This window comes from Thamnophis elegans, chromosome 8, assembly GCF_009769535.1.
Source record: "Thamnophis elegans isolate rThaEle1 chromosome 8, rThaEle1.pri, whole genome shotgun sequence".
Classification (NCBI taxonomy): Eukaryota; Metazoa; Chordata; class Lepidosauria; order Squamata; family Colubridae; genus Thamnophis; species Thamnophis elegans.
Genome location: NC_045548.1, coordinates 11,988,529 through 12,001,327, shown reverse-complemented (window position 1 = coordinate 12,001,327; position 12,799 = coordinate 11,988,529). Strand labels below are relative to the sequence as shown.

The 12,799-nt window shown below is 42.9% G+C and overlaps 1 protein-coding gene across 1 annotated transcript in view; it reads right to left on the bottom strand.

Annotated features, from left to right (window-relative positions):
• The window catches only part of E2F3 (E2F transcription factor 3), a 32,745-nt gene extending 28,109 nt beyond the window's left edge, over positions 1-4,636 (bottom strand). Inside the window, exon 1 of the mRNA XM_032223208.1 lies at positions 4,446-4,636. Coding sequence (XP_032079099.1) covers positions 4,446-4,460 — 15 coding nt within the window. The 5' untranslated portion in view covers positions 4,461-4,636. The remainder of the gene's footprint in view (positions 1-4,445) is intronic.
• Between the last annotated feature and the right edge of the window lie 8,163 nt (positions 4,637-12,799).

The following is a 12,799-nucleotide window of genomic DNA, read 5'->3' as shown; positions in this document are numbered from 1 at the left end:
TGCTTCTATTTGGGTGATTAGACTAAACCTTTCCAGCGGTACTTACAAGTACTTGACTCTCAGCTTTTAATCAGTCAGAGATTTTAGATCTATTTGCCTCTGTACATCAAGGTTACAGATGGGCAAAAATCCTGTTCCTTCTTTAATTTCTATGGGAAGTATTGACAGCATGAAGAACCTTTTTTATTGGGTATCTGCACCAATTTATTGCAAGCATGAACATAACCATCTGCCTGATGATCTGCAAATATGTGCTTTAGATAGCCAAAGAAGGAAGCTTCTGCAAAATGTACAGTAGCTCTCCTCTTCACCCACTTTTAGGTTAGCGATGTATCACAGATGACTAATTTTGATATTGCTGATCTGCTTGTATCTATGTATTGTGCAATTGTCTGCAAAGCTGACATTTTAAAATCTTAAGCAGCATTTTCTGATGCCAATAATTTCCCACCATAAATCATTTAAATAAGAAAAATGCATATTGTGAGATTGTCATCAGCAGCTTTCTTGATCTGAGGAAATATAAGCTAGTTTAACGTTTGAAACTGTCATACCACTGTTGTAGATGTTTGCTTTAATTCATCCATGTGAATTCTAACATACACCCTGAATGTCTCTTCTGTTCCCCGTCTATCAAGTAATATGCATATAGAATCCCATTTTTTCATGGATGTGTTTTGGCATTTATGTTCACACACATTTTTCCAGCTTCTATTCATTTCTAGAGCAGAAAGTGAACCCGAAGCAGTTGCTAAAAATATGGAAGGAAATACTCAGTTATTTTTTCTTACTGCATGTAAATACATACAACAAAGATAAAAGATAGAAAAGTAATGCCCTAGTTAATATGCAGGTAGTCCAGGGGTGTCAAACTGTCAGCCCGTGGGCTGGATGGTTCACACGGAGGTCACACCTACCCTTTCCGCAAAGGGAAAAAACGCCACAGTACATCATGCTACATGACGGCAACATGAGGCTGCGAGTTTGACACCCATGAGATAGTCCTTGAATTAGGATTGTAATTAAGCCCACAATTTCAATCATGTCGTGATCATTGTAAAATAGGGGATCACTTGACTGTACCCAATTTTACAACCTTTTATGCAGCAGGTAAGTGGCCATTAAGCAAACCCATTGTTCGTTATGGGGCAGTTTTGGGAGAGGAGAGAGTCATTTTCGGGATCTGTCATACTTTCAAACACTTTTAAGTTGAAGACTACCTGTACTTCATTTCAGTGAGGCTGTTGTACTTTTTTTCCTTGGTATAAAGGTAAAGATAAAAGTTTTCCCTGTCCAATCGTATCCAATTCTAGGGGGCTGTGCTCATCTCCATTTTTTTAGCTGAGGAAGCCAATGTTGTCTGAAGACACTTCCATGGTCATGGCCAGCATGACAATATGCTGAGGTGCACGGAAGGCTGTTACCTTCCCACCAAAGTGGTACCTATTTATCTCATTGCATTTGCATGCTTTCAAACTATTAGGTAATAAGAGTTGGGGCAAGTAAATGGGAGCTCACCCCATTGTGTGGTGCTCAGACTTTGAACCTGGGCTATCAGCTTTCCAACCAATAAGACCACCATCATAACTGCTGAGTCATTGTTTCTTGGTACTATATGTAATTCAAACTCAGCTGTGTACAGTTTTTTCTTGACACTGAGAGGGGTCCTTCAAGGATACCTTGAAAGCTGCAACTGCAAACTATGACTAAAACTGCTTTATTTATCTGTGTGATGTATATGGTCATTGATCTCACACAGGTGACTCTGGATAGTATACAAAAACTAAGAACAAAAATATTGCACAACATATAACTCTGATGTCCAAGGATAAACAAACTAGCACACCAGTAGTAGCAAAGCTGATCTGAATTCCTGACCCAAAGGCCTGGAGAAACAGCCATGTAATCAATGCAAAACAGGGTGGAGGCGATCTGAATCTCTGGAGGGAGTCCCGTTCCATAGGGCAGGTGCTCCTACTGAGAAGGTATCACTTCAGAGTTCAAGATACTGTTTGATAGAAGAGATTTAAAACATGTCCCTTCTATTAGATCTGGTGAGAAGAGCAGAGATGGAGAAAAAGTGATCCTACAAATAATTTCTAGTACTTCCCATCTCATTCTAAACACACTGAAACTATAATGGGATTCTGGGTATGGCAATCACAACCTATATGGAAAACATCAAGTTGGATAAGGATACCTTACTCTTCATTACAGGACCTAAATTATCATGGCAGTCATGATGATTAGAAATACACAGTGTGTCTGAACAGAAGGAACACTGCAACATAGATTGTACACTTGCTTAATACTGTAATTTTAATAGCTACAATTTAGGACACTGCCATAAGAATATAAATTGACTGTTCTTTAATTTAAAAAAAGATCTGCACAAACCCTTTATTAGAAACAAATATCCTAAGCAGATGGTCATCTGTTATTCAACAGATTTAAGTTCATGTATCCACTATGCCATGGGTTGTTTAAATCATAACTTGTGAATATAACAGTGAATATCTCACACTAAACCATTCATGGATGCATAATGTGCATCCTTCCAGATGTTGCTGTAACTAGCACAGCCAGTAGAAAGAAGTTTTGATTCAGTAGAAAGAAGTTTTGATTCAGTAGAAAGAAGTTTTGATTCAGTAACATCTAAAAGTCTTCATATTAGGAACCCATGCAACAGTTTAATATAAAAGTGGAACATGGATTAATACAAAGTACTTTTATTGAACTAATAAATGTTATTTAGAAAGAGTTGGGCAAACAATTTTTTTAGTATTTGACACAATTTAAATATGTTTAGAATAATTAGCATAACTCTGATTGTGCCATCAGGGTTTTCTTTCATATCACATCTCTAACCCATATACAGAAATGTACATCATACTTTTTAGGAAAGAAATTTAAATCAAGAAAGAAATTTAAATCAAGAAAACAATTCCTTGTTTTCATTTTTCTATTTTTACTGTTTCATATTTTCATTCTTATTACAAAAAGATAAAACTGAATATGCATTTTTTAAAAGGTGCTAGCATAAGCCTAATTGCTTTAATTGATTTTAAGTAATAAGACGGTTTCAATCGTCAGCCCTGATTATCTATGACACAAACAATGTATGATTTGTTTTTGCTCTTGCTGTATATGGTTGGCTAGAGTGAATTTCCCTAGCCAAGACAAACCAAAGATATAATTTTAAAAAAACAAACAGTCATATAGGGACAAAGATATTGACCTTTTAGCTTCAAAGCATGGCTCGAGAAGTAAACCATATGAAATAGCTGATCATCCAAACATATCTTACGAGGGGGGGAAAGAAAAAGGAATGCAAAAGGCCCACAACCAACAGCATATGCTTGGAAGGAGCTTTGCAGAATAAATCTGTGTAGCCTTCTGACTGTACCTGTGAAAGGCCTTGAAATCTAATAAGCCTCACCAGAAAAGGTTTCCGAGCAAGGCCCAAGATGGGGTGGCCTAGAATTCAAGACCCACAGCCACTCTCTTCATTTTATTTTGCTTACCTATATTGCCTCCCGCTTGTCCAAAGGGGGAAAGCTTTTATTTTCTTTCTGTCTTCCCCCATATCTCCATTCTGCGCTTTTATCCACATTTTCATTCAACTTCTGAGCTATATGTGTACCAAGTCGGATGACAAGTGTATTCGTTTACAACAAGCAGGAACTTTTTTGGGGGGTGGGGGTGGAAGCACTTCCAAGAACCATTTCGCAAAAGAGCAAGGAGTTAAATTATTCCACAACATCCAAACATTCTCACACTTCTTAGTTTAACCCAACAGGGTTTTCCAACTAATTTCTCCCCCCCCCCAACACCCCCAGTTGCCCTTTGCTCTCCTCAGGGTAACAGCCAAGACACACAATCAAATTATACTTAGCAGGAAAGGTGGGTGGGGGGGGGGTGAAAGTTGAGGAACAAGAAAGGGAAGGCTTCGTTTGGAAGGCTACCCACCTCGCCTCACCCAAACCCCCCTAAGGTATTTCAAATATTATAGTTTAAGCAGGCAGGCAAAACGGTGGCTGCTGGCCTGAAGCAGTTACTAGAACCGGCCAACTTTGAGGGAGCCATCTCCAGTGACAGCAGAAACGCCAGAACTCAACTCCAGAGGAAAACATGAGGGAAGGGGGGGGGGGCGAAGTGCGGGAGTTTCCATAACGGTAATTTTTAGCAGGAGGGAATCCTAGAGGCCACGAGGGGACAGTTTGGGGGTGTTGAGGGGGGGGGGACTTAGTACCCCAACTTCACATCCCCTCCCCGGAAACAGGGAGAGAGGGAGCCTTCCCCCTTGAGGGGAATTTCTGTTGGGCGAGCGGAATCTGCTTACTTCGGGGAGTGACTGTTGCAGGCAGGCACCTTAACTGCCCCACCACCACCACCACGACCCCCGACCACCACCCCCCAAAAAAACACACGCTTCCCTAACCTACCTGCTGCAGGGGCATTTCCAAAGCCTAATAATGCCCCCCCGTTCCCCTTCCCGACAGCTCCAAGAGTTGAGAATCGGGAAGGGCCGCGTGTCTGTGGGCGAGAGAGGCGGCGAGGCGGGCACAGGCGCGCACCCTGTTGTGTTGTGTGTGCAGTTCTGTGTGGTTGCTGAGGCCAAAGGAAGGCTCTGGTGTGTCCCCCCTCCCCCCCGCTCGGATCAGCGCCCCCTCCTTCCCTCTCTCTCTCTCTCTCTCTCCCTCCTTCGCCCGGCTCCCAGTCACAAACGCGGCCTCGGCGCACGTGTGCGAAACGTCACCACCGAGTCCGGGGGTGAAGCGAAAAAGCGACCAGCGGGACAGAGAACCTTCCTCTTCCCCACGGCCATGCTGCCTGCTCAGACCCTGACCCCCCCACCGCCGGGGAGAGAAAGGTCGAAACCCGGCCGGCCTTCTGGCGCATTCACACGAACCACGCCGCCAGAGCCTTAGTTTCCCCTGTGCCAGGGCGCTGCTTCCAACGCCGGCCTCTTTGTTCCTGCTTTAAGGCAAAGGAAGGGGGACTGTCCCCCTCCCCCAGTAATCCCCCCCCTTAATCGGAGAACTACCACCCTCGAGGTTTACTTCGATCAGTTGGGGACGCCCTACTTGTCCCCAATCCCCCCCCCCTGCTGCCGGGCTATGGTGGCTTCCCGCCAGGGGAAAAGGAAAGGGGAAAAAAAGATAAAAAGTTTGTGGCACTGGGGAGAGACGTCGCATACAAAAGCGGCCGCGGCACCCTTCTTTCAGGGAGCGCACCCCCGTCCCGCAGCGTAGAAAGGAAACTCAGCCCTCCCCCAGAGACCGGGAAGGAGGAATTACCAGGGATCGGCCTCCGCTTTCACTGGCGGGATGCACCAGCACCACCCGTCCGGCGGGCCCGTGCGGGGTGCAGCATAAGGAGGTGCCTCCGCCGCTCACGAGACTAGGCCGAGCGCCCTCCGCCGCGCCACAACCAGCCCCGGGAAAGCTGGAGCCCCAAGTCGCCCCCAGCGCGGATGCCCCGGAACTGCTGTGCAACTGAATGAAAGCGCTGGTGGCGACGGCAGGAGCGAAACGAGCTGGGAGGCTGACGGCAACCGCGGGGCTCCCTCCGGGATCCATGGGAGGCGAAGCCGACCAAGCCGAGAGGCCGTGCGGGTGGAGTCCCCTCCGCATCCTTCTTGGGTGGATGTGCACCCGGAGCCGAGTCTCCTCCCACCCCTTTCGCTCGCCACCCCTTCCCCCCGGGCCTTCCCGAGTCTTTAGCTACTTAAGGCCCGGGCCCGCCTCTAAATGGTCCAGGCTGCGGATCCCGGGGAAGGGTCCAGCTTTAGGAGGAGACGTTGCTAAGGCGAAAGAGCCCGCATTATGGGCAGATGCGGCGGATGGATTTTGCGGCCACTCCCGCTGTGTGGGGCTAGCTGGAAAATGGCTCCAGGAAGCAGCGGCAGCTGCCGCTGACAATGAATAAAGAGAAGGGAGAAGGGTTACGCGCCAAGAGCCTCCCGCGAAACTCAGATTTCCCGCTCGCTTTTCAAACCAGATTTGCATAGCCCCGCCCTTTCAGCGTGCCGAGCCTGGATCGTGAATCCATTGGTCTGCTCCCTCTGCCAGGTCTCCCAATCGGGAGAGTCTTGGACACTTTGCCAGTTTCTCATTGGATCGTTAAGGCACGGGTTTGCCCTGTTTTGCATTGTCCTTGCCGATTGGTTGATTAGTTGGGGGATTCCCTTTCGAGATGCCGGGATTCCGGACTTTTAAAGCCGAGACCTCCCACCGTTCGTCTTTATTCCTCTCCGAACTTTTCTCCTGTTTTACCGGTTTGCACTGAAAATGAGTCACAGACGTAGAACTGAACTCAGTGGATTGCTGGAGTATTAAAAACAAAATCTCCGATATCCAAGCTTCGATTCGGAAGAAATTACACTGGAACGGCTGCTTGAAGGCTATTGTAATTTATGCCACAATTAAACTTTTAATGACTACAAGATTTACCCCTCCCTTTCCTTTGGTCATCTGATAGGCATCTGACCTTGTCGGTAGATCACTAAAGACTGCTAATAGAAACAAAATTATCCCCTGGAAGTACAAATTCAAATTAAATTGTTTAAGTGATTTAAGCATTAAAAAACCCGCATTTTGTTTGGAAGACCTGTGAACAAATTGCTTTCCAGCATTCAAACAGTTGGTGGACTCAGAATTAATGGCAATTTGCACTAGGTTCTATTTGATAGAGTGTTCTGGTTTAGACTGAAAAAAATACAAAGTGCTGCCTACATACCTGAATTAGATTTACCTTACTTTGTGGCAGATATTGTAATTCAGGTTTCAGGGGATATAAGTGACTCCAATCCTCTTTGTGTTTGTGTGTGCCTTTCCTTTGAAGCTTTCTTCAGTTTGATATCAAACTATTTGGAGTAGTGAAAACCAAGAGCAATTAATGAAGAGCTCCAAAAGGATCTTAAAATTGTACATGCAAAGTATGTGACATGGGGGCACAGTAACATGGGGCACACACTTCCACCCTTCATTTATACAGTGATGGAATAAGAGCTAATCAGGAAAAAAAAATTAGGGTCACAATGGACAGTCAATTTATATGTCAACTCAATGTCTTGGTAAATGTGAAAAAACAAATTATATGGTAGGGTTTATTAGAAAATGGCTATGAAAGTGCAGATATTTTTCTTCCTGGATCGGGGATTATCAGTGAAGCTGATTGGGAAAAATTTAGAACAGACAAATGAAGGCATTTCTTCACACAGTACAATTATCCCATGGAATTCATTGCCATGAGATATATTGATAACCAATAATGGGGAAACTTAAAAAGAAGGGGTAAATGTACGGATGACAGCTGTGTCAAGAAGTATTAGTCTTGAAAAGTCATGGCTTCAAATACTAATTGTAGAGGAGAAGCGTATGTTTCTGTCTCCCAAAGATATGTGGTTTGGCCGGTTTGAGAAACAAAATTATGGAATTTGCTGTGCCTTGATCTGATCCAGCAGAGCTATTCATGTGTGGGAAGTTATCATCCAGCCCTCTTCCAGAAAAATGAAATATCCTAGGAAATATTGAAAAGGCAGAATATTTCTCTGGATGTGAAAAGAAACATGTTTCAAAAGACAGAATAGTTGCCTGTAGCTTTCTGCCCATCCCCAGCTAATGGGCCATTAAGATGGCCAGGCCAGCCCACTTTACATAATAAAGACTTCTCCTCACTGCAGCTGTAGGGGGAAGGGATATTACTCAACTGATCACAAGGCAACTGAGAACTCATCACAGTCTAGAGAGTAGCCCCCAGCATGGCACCATGGGAGTCTGACAACCAGTCAGAATACATTTCTTACACAGGAACAGGAAACAGAGAGGTGGGACTGAACAGGGTATAAAAGCCTAGCAAGCCCCTTCCTCAGCCCTTCTCTTCTCCATCAACATTGAAACATGTGAACCTTTTCTGGTCAGGGCTCAAGCCATGTGGCCCTGTCCAACAATAAACCATCTTTCCAAGCAGCCTCCATGTCTCCAGTGTCTTCTTCCCCACTTGGAGCTGAACCCAGAAGGACATTTCTTTCAACACATGTTTGCTATTATAAGACAGATAATCTATGTAAATGTAGCATTCCTAAAAGAATGTGAGAAAGACACATACATCAATTCCTTCCCCCAAATAATGCTGGCTTTAGGCTATGGCCATGGCCTAGGGTACCATAGCTTAAGAGTGCCATTGTTGCCCTCTTTCCAAAATTCAAAATGCAAATTTGCATCAGCGAGCGATGGGGCTATCGGTCATGGTGGTCTAGGGGCGTAATATACCCTTGAGATGGCATTGCCTCAAAAGATAACTGCAATACTGTACTTCATATGGGTATAACATGACTCAGTGGTCTACTATAGCACCTTTAATACCAAATACTAAATTTTCTTCTTTTTTAAGAGATTGAATTTGAATTGAATTGAATTGAATCGATTTATAGGCCGCCCAATCCCGGAGGACTCCGGGCGGCTTACAACGAAAGAAAAAAAGAAGTAATAAAAAAATGAAAATAAAAACAGGTTAAAATCAACACGCATACATTCGTTACGATCGGGGCTGGACCTCAACAATGAGGTCAACAGCCCCAGGCCTGCCGGAATAGCCAGGTTTTAACAGCTTTTCTGAAGGCCATGAGAGTGGGCAAGGTCCGGATTTCTGGGGGTAGCTCGTTCCAAAGGGTCGGAGCAGCCACAGAGAAGGCGCTCCTCCGGGGAGCCGCCAGCCGGCATTGTCTGGCTGACAGCATCTGAAGAAGGCCCACCTATGGGATCTCACTGTCCGTTGGGAGGAATGTGGCAGTAGGCGGTCTCGCAGGTATGCTGGCCCTAAGCCATGTAGGGCTTTAAAGGTAATAACCAACATGATGACCTACCCTTGCTTTATATAATTTATTAAAACTGGAAGTAACTGTTACCATTGCGGCTAGGAGAGATACACATTAATCTAAGCAGATATAAATTCAAATATTGATTGTATTTAGATCAGCGGCCCCCAACCTGTTGGGCACCAGGGACCAATTCCATGGAGAAAGGTTTTTCTGTGGATCAGAGCGGCGTGGTTTCACAAGCTGCTTGCATCCAGCAGATGGTTTCACTTCTTTGCATGGCCCAGTTGCTGGCATGCCAAGGCCCAGTCCATGGCCCAGGGTTTTGAGACCCCTGTTTTAGATGATAACTTAATTTTGAATCCGTTTTTAACATTTTAATTTTATTTTCTCAGCTATTATTTTAATGTATTGTTAGTCAATCTTTCCTTCGGGATATTCAGGTGGCATTTGTTACCTCCTCCTCCTATCTTTGCACAACAATAACCTTATGAAAATGGTTGGGCTGAAGCAGAGTTTGGGCTATCAGTGAGGGTATGCATAAGTCAATTCGCAATATTTTATCACCAGGATTACTATTTTAATTTTGGATTTTAGGCAATCCTATCAGGTAGTTGAGACAAGACACAGTCACTAACTTGTATAAGGGAAACTTAGAAGTCACACTGTCCTGATTTCTTAGTTGAATATCTTAATCATGGTTTGGTTTTAGCATCTAGTCCACATGACATTTGTAGGAACTGTAGCTTCTGATTTGGCTGGGGACACGTTGCATACAATGCAAAGGGAAAAGATGGTTTGCATGGCCTTCTTATCAAGACTTTTTGATTTAAAGGAATTACACCAAGTTTTTTTCTTTATATATTTCCAGCTTAGCCTTCATGCCCGTGACCCGTCAAAACCGCGCTCGACTAAGCCGCGCCCGATTAAACCGCGTCGCTGACGTCAACAGGGCGACAACAGCCAGCGCGGAGAAAGAAGGGCGCTTTAAATAGCGCTTTGAAAGCAAGCCGATTCAACTTAAGGTAAGAGTTAGGTTTAGGGTTAGCTTTAGGATTAGGTTTAGGGTTAGGGTTAGGTTAAGGGTTAGGTTAAGGGTTAGGGTTAGGTTAAGGGTTAGGTTTAGGGTTAGGTTTAGGGTTAGGTTAAGGGTTAGGTTTAGGGTTAGGTTTAGGTGGGTTAGGTTTAGGGGTTAATTTTAGGTTTAGCATTTACAGCGTGCTTCTGTCTCCGTGCTGTTGTCGCCCTGTTGATGACGTCAGCTACGCGGTTTCGTCGAGCGCGGTTTAGTCGAACACGGTTTTGTGGTGGAACCCTTCATGCCACAGAACCATAATTGCCTCATTTCATTAATGAAAACAATACATCCAGTATTTTCCAACTAACAGCTTCCTGTAAAGTGCCCCAGTCTCTTAACCAGGTTGTTCCGGATTGACCCAGAGGGACTACTAGAAAAAAAAGTTTCAGAAGTGTTGCTAAGCACACCAGTAAGGTTTAGTATATAACTTGCCCAACAGATGAGCATGAATCCTTGTTTTTAACCTTGATTTTCTTGCCTCTCAAATTTCTAACAGCCATCCAGACTTCAAGTCATGTCTTGTGTAATTTCAAAATAGATCATAACACAGCAAAAAGGATGAACTGACCTTGGATGAAGATCAATAAACTAGTATTCAACCCAGCAATGGGAAGAGCAATCTCCATGGAATGGGATAAAGGCATAAAGATTTAAATAACTTAAGGCAGGCATATCCAATTGGTGGTCTCTGAATCGCCCTGGACATCTACCGGCAGAAGTAATGCATTCACACAAGATATACGTTAAAGAAGAAAGTTTCTTATTTATTTTATACGTGGCCCAAGACAATTCCTCTTCACTCAACGCAGCCCAGGGAAGCCAAAAGTTTGGACACCCATAGCTTAGGGGAGAAATTCCTAAAGGAGTATCACTTTTAATATCTTTCTGTGATTGTTATGTCAACCCTATTCACCAAATAGTTTCCTTCATGGTATAAAAGGGGAATCACCTGCTGTCCTAATTTCCATCCCTATTTTATTATTTTAAAAGAAATTTAAGGCTGGAATAACCAATGGGCATTCCCTTTGGGATTATCCATGCTAATAATTATCCACAAAAGTGTTTCCAGTAGTGCTGGAAAGCACTGTCTGGTTCTGTGTTGTGTTTTTTTAATGTACATATATGAATTGTTGATATTAAGTCCCATTCCCCTTTTGCTACTAGTCTGTTGTCTATGTCTCTTTGTTACTTGATTGAACTGACTGGCATGGGTCATACTCTAATCTCAATGCAGGAAATGATTGCGGGTATGTTGAGTATGCAAACTAGAAGCTGGGTCCTATTGTTACAAAATTAGACAATACCTGCACTATTTTTCCAGCAATGATTTGGGATCTTCCAATGAGGGCCACTGAGTTATATAAATGCCAGATTTCCAAATCTTTAACAGGACTTTGTTAATACTACAAACTTTCTCTTTTGTCTGCATGAGTTGGATTGTGATTTCCAAGTTCAGCAATTAACACTGCCATTTGGAAGAGACTAACCAAAATCCACGTTCCTCGTCTAGTCTAAATAAATGTACATGAAATTTTGTAATTCTTAAATTCATCCTATTTTTTCTTTCCTACTTGTCTCTTTCCCTTTTATTACCCTTTACACCTCTCAACACCATCTCCATGATTAAAATACATATTATAGGGTATTTTGAAAAGCTTAGTGTCTTATACATGTTTCTCTTTAACATATTTATTGCATAGTTTGCAAAACTAATGATCAGATTAAAAACATAGCAGGAGAGTATTTGGTCAATAGATTACATTCATAATAGATTCCAAGATATAGTCTTATCAGTGTCCTTTGAACCAACACTGTGTTTTTTGACCAACTGATCAAAGGTTTATTTTTTGCATGTTTCAGTACAAAGAAAATGTATAAAACAGAACGTCACCAAAGCAAATTTGTTGCTGGTTATTGATTTGTAATTAGCAATGAAAATTGAGAATTTAAAAATTCACTGTCCTAACTTTTAGCAAACCCCGTCTATTCACTCTGCAACACTAAAATTGAGTTTTTCTGGCAAGATCTCATTAGCAAATTATTCATGTTTGGGTTTTCTTAAACACAATGGCCATTTGGTTTTTGGCTGAAAGTGTCCAAAGCAAGCTGAACACAAGCTAAAACAAAGTCAAAACAGTGAAATGATTTAAATCTATAAGGTGAAAGTGATCTGATTAAAATTGATTGAGAGCACAAGTTAGAATTCCCAAAGTCTTGAGTTCTGCCATACAGCCTTCTAAAAGACTTCTAAAGTAACAGATTTAGGAATTAAGAAGGTTCTAAAAGTGCAAACTATGTAATAAAGTTCCCAAGACACTGGCTGAAAAAAATTGACCATTTATTTGAACAGAAGATGAACAGCAGCAAGGTGGATAGACTCAGCCATAGTGGTGATGAGTACATTGTAGGATGAGAAGAAGAACTAGATGAGGAACAGATTGTTGTTGAGTCAGCCTACTCACTAAGTATCAGCAACAACTTGATGGCACATAATCCATTTCCTGCTGTACAGAACTATGCAATGATCACATTGATAAGATGTTTATTTTTCTAATAGATTACCCAGGAAAATAAAGTGTTCTAAGCTAATTATTATTATTATTATTATACAATTGTATCACAGCGGCCAGTGGTTTCGCCGGATTTGGCATTGGTTACTAGTCGGGCCCCACCCAGGGGCCTAGGACGTCGTAACGTATTTTCGTAATATGCGTGCAGATCCAAGCAGTGCGGCTTTTTGCATTTGACTGATGGTGATTTTGTCAATTTTTAACTGTTTTAAATGTAATTCCAGTGCTTTTGGAATAGCACCCAGTGTGCCAATTACCACTGGAATTACCACTGCTGGTTTGTGCCATAGTCGTTGAATATTATTATTATTATTATTATTGTTGTTGTTG